The sequence below is a fragment of the Neopelma chrysocephalum genome, unplaced genomic scaffold (genome assembly GCF_003984885.1).
Source record: "Neopelma chrysocephalum unplaced genomic scaffold, ASM398488v2 Primary Assembly neopelma1_101, whole genome shotgun sequence".
In the NCBI taxonomy this organism is placed as follows: Eukaryota; Metazoa; Chordata; class Aves; order Passeriformes; family Pipridae; genus Neopelma; species Neopelma chrysocephalum.
This window is the reverse complement of record NW_020897764.1, coordinates 1,680,805-1,685,028: the sequence shown is the minus strand read 5'-3', so window position 1 is coordinate 1,685,028 and position 4,224 is coordinate 1,680,805. Positions and strand designations below refer to the sequence as shown.

The 4,224-nt window shown below is 44.7% G+C and overlaps 1 protein-coding gene across 1 annotated transcript in view; it reads right to left on the bottom strand.

The window, feature by feature from the left end:
- Positions 1-504: 504 nt before the first annotated feature.
- The window catches only part of LOC113973423 (vasoactive intestinal polypeptide receptor 1-like), a 30,438-nt gene continuing 26,718 nt past the window's right edge, over positions 505-4,224 (bottom strand). Inside the window, exon 13 of the mRNA XM_027695492.1 lies at positions 505-2,294. Within this exon, the coding sequence (XP_027551293.1) occupies positions 2,106-2,294 (189 nt within the window). The 3' untranslated portion in view covers positions 505-2,105. The remainder of the gene's footprint in view (positions 2,295-4,224) is intronic.

The window sequence follows — 4,224 nt, the reverse complement described above, 5'->3', positions numbered from 1 at the left end:
GGAATTAGAGGAAGAGAAAGAAGCTTTTCCTGGCTGATATAATTCATTAATCTGTTGCAGCTGCCCTTTATTAGTAATTTAATTCTCAGGCCAGGCTGTAGCTCAGGTTCCCTTTGTGTGTGAGCAGGGGGCAGTGTTTTGGAGCACTGCCTGGCTTTCTGGACTGCACACATCCAAGCAAGCCAGCAGCATTCCCAGCTCCAGGAGAGGGCAGTGGCTCCACACAGAACACACAGCGCTGCTAAACCCAGCTTGTGACAACCTTTTTCTGCCTTCCTTGTGAAGGAAGGTATCCCTGAAGCATTCCCGACTCCCACACACACCATCGTACCCCCAGGTGTGTCATCAAGAAGGGATCAGCGACCTTTTCACAGCCCAAACAAAATCTTTATCAGTGAAACTTTCGCGCACCCCAAGATTATTAACCTTCTTTTTTATATAGTCTCATCCAAAGTGACACAAATTAAATTTCTAAACTCACAAAAGCTGTAATTACCACTTGCATTTTATAGCTGTACATCATAACAAATATGCTCTCATCACAATGCTTTTCAACAGATTGAAACAACACAGGAGCAAAGGTTACTTTTACAAGTAAAACTGATGAGGACTCTGATCGTCAGAATAGACAAAATTACTCATTACAAAGAACACACAATTCATTGGGACAGATGGGCCTAATTAATAAATAACTCATTTGAACCATATTTATAGAAACCTGGACAACTCATCTTTGCTCTAATAACAGAACTAGAAATGAAGCACCTAAAACCAAAAAAGAGGTTTCCATGAGTCAAATGTCTGTTGACCTAAATAATTAATAATTGAGGGTCTGGATCACTATTTTTTTAACCTAAACTGATGCTGCAGTTCACAGAAACCCAGGATGTGTGTGGATGGCTGTGGTCTCCAGCAGTGCTTCCAAGTCTGATGCAGGTTCTCCTGGGAATGGTCCTGTCTTGACAGGAGCTGTAGCTGTGTCTTGTGTACCTTTCTTTACTTTTGGAGAGGTTGAGGTAGGGTCCAACTCAGTCCTGAAGAAAGAGGAAGGTCACCCAAAGAAGTGATGCAAGGACAACATCGGTTCTGAGCTTTACTGGGCCAGACTTTGCCTCACTGCCCTCACTGCTGTGTGGATAATTCTGTCCCCTGAAACATCATCGAGTGGAGTGATAAGGAGCTGAGAAACGCTGAGACAATCACAGTGATCACAGCAATTTAGTCCTCAAAGGCAGGTCCCCCCAAAAAAGCTTAATCGTGTATTTCATTGGTGGATCCAGCTAATCCTCAGGGTTATGGTGACAGGTCTGTTCCAGCTCACAAAGAGCAGCAGCTGAGCTCTAAAACCAGGTTTATAAGTCATTCTGAGCTCAAGGTAGCCCAGCTGGACACTGCATTGGGTTTGTTCTCATTTCTTCCTTCATCCATACTCTGCCCAATATTCAGCTGATCCATATTTTCCCGTGGTCAAGAGAGGGTTTGGGATCCTCTGACCTAATTTCATCTCTTTTCAATAGGCATGGAAGGTAAAAACCCAAGCAGATATTGTAACTACCTGTTTTTTTGTGGCACTTGAGACACCTTGAGATTCCTTTTAAAGGAGGTTACTGTTCCATAGGTGGTGCTTGGCAAGTTTCTGTGCTTAATTCCCACTAAATTGACCCAAGCTGTCTCAAAACAACACCAGTAATTATTACGACAAAGCTTTGCCACCAAACTCTTTCCATGGCAAAGCTTGGCCACCAAATAACTCTTTCAAATGAAGATAAGGAATGGTGCACTTGAAAATTGGAAAATCTGGGAAACACTAACAAAGACATGACAAACATGCTGGGCCTGGGGAGAGTTAATGTGAGTTCTTTTTTTATTTTTTGAGGTGCTAACCTGTTGATTCACACTATCCCCAGGCCTAACTTTTCACAACAAAACAAATGGATTTTATAGACTTAAGGAGAGAGCCAGGGTTGGGATATGAATCTGTACTAGGTGAGAAAAGCAGCTCACGTCCAGGACAAAGAATTTACAGAATTCACACTATGGAAAGCCAAAAGGATCCAATTTGCCATCTCTTAGGCAGTACATCCCAATGCCACAGCTAGAAAGCCTCAGACAGTAGTTACACCGTTGTGGTACCCAGATGTTTTCCTTTTGGGGCTGATTTTTTCCAGCAGGGACAACTGAGTGACGTAGTTGACGGGACTGTTTTCCCTGGACAAAGTCCCGTGTTTGTGGGTGAAGGTCAGGTATTCCTGATACTGCCACTTGCACAGTTGTTTCTTCAGTTCAGTTTGAACCTGTAGAAAAGGAAGTTCAAAACAAAGAAACAGAAAATTCAGGCCCAGTGGACACTGAAGGTAAAATATGGATGTCAGCCTGACTGCTTAGCCCAGAGTCACAAAGGCACCAGGAAAACCAGGATTAATCCTTAACATATTTTTAGAAGAACTTGAGCTGTGTCCCTATCCCCTTTTGAAAATAAATAGACCTGATTTCAAAAATTCAGAGGATGACATGCAGAAGTACATTAAAAGAGAGGCTTCCTCCACCAATCCAGTATTCCAGTGTTATCCCAGCAAACTCAAGGCCCTTCAGCACTCCCGTGTATAAATCCCAGCCCTGAGTTCCATCTCGTAGAAATAACACCTTTCTTGGCAGCAGCACAGTCTCTCACATTGTCACATTGTCACAGATACTTAAAACTGCAGAAACACACACACAGAGAAAATAATAATTATTATTTATGGTTGCAGGGAGCCATAACAGATGCACTGCCAAGTGGAAACGAGTGGCCAAGCTGCTCCAGAAGCAGTTTTCCCAAGCAGCATGGACACGAGCCAACCCAACTTCATCTTGGGGCCAGAGATCACACCCTGCCTGTCCCTTTTTTACCACCTCCTGGATTTGTGTGTTGTGAGGTACAATATGGGAGCTATTAAATCCTGTTGGCAAGGAGTCTGTGGGTACAGAAGGCAGATGGGAAGGAGAGCATTCTCTATTTATAGTCAGTCTTGAAGACCCTCTCTCAGAACAGCACTAGAATGACCATTATAAATTGTTTTCCTAAGTAACAAATGTATTTTAGGCATTGTTCATCCATGGGTAGGATTAATTGCACCTTTAGCCATCCCTGTGAGGCACTGGAGTGTGTCCAGGGAAGGGCAATGAAGCTGGTGAAGGGTCTGGAGAGTCAGTCCTGTGAGGAGCAGCTGAGGGAGCTGGGGGTGTTCAGTCTGGAGAAAAGAAGGTTCAGGGGTGACTTTATTGCTCCCTACAACCCCCTGACAGGAGGCTGTAGGTGGAGGTCGGTCTTTTCTCCCAGACAACAAGTAGAAAACAAGAAGAATCAGCCTCAAGCTGTGCCATGGGAGGGTCAGTTTGGACATCAGGAGGAATTTCTTCACTGAAAGGGGTGGTCAGGCCTTGGAAGGGGCTGCCCAGGGAGGTTTGGAGTCCCCATCCCTCGAGGTGTCCAAGGAAGGACTGGACGTGGCACTGAGTGCTCTGGGCTGGGGGACAAGGTGGGGATCAGGCACAGGGGGGACTTGATGATCTTGGAGGTCTTTTCCAACATTAATGATTCTGTGATTCCATAAGAAGTGTCCACTCTAATCCAGAGGGGAGACTTGAGCCACTCTTAGTTGGTCATTCCTCTCATTTACCCTACACCCTTTTTCGAGGATGAGATGGGTTTTTAAATTTTCTCATCAGTTTTGGTTCATTCTACTCTTTTGGGGAAAGTGCCAGCAAATTTAGTCAGCTTTGGAAATGACAGGAACAGCTAAAATGTACTACAGGGAACTTCTCCAAATTCTAACAGCATTATAAAACCAGGAAAGAAAGGGTTTGAGGAAAATTAGTGAATGCACAGGGCCACACTGGAAAAGGGAAAGGGGAAAAGGGAAAAATGGGAAAAGGGGAAAAAGGGGAAATGGGGGAAAAAAGGGGAAATAGGGGGAAAAAAGGGAAAAGAAGGGAAAAAAGGGAAAAAGGTGGAAAGAAGGAGGAAAGAAGGGGGAAAACGGGGAAAAAGGGGGAGAAGGGGGAAAAGGGGAGAAAAAAGGGGAAAAAGAGGGGGAAAAAGGGAGGGGAAGGGGGGAAACGGCAGAAAATGTGGAAAAGGGGGAAAAAGGGGGTAAAAGGGGGGGGAAGGGGGAAGAATGGGGGAAAAAGGGGGGGAAAAGTAGGGAAAATGGGAGAGAAAAAGAGGGGAAAATGGGGAAAAAG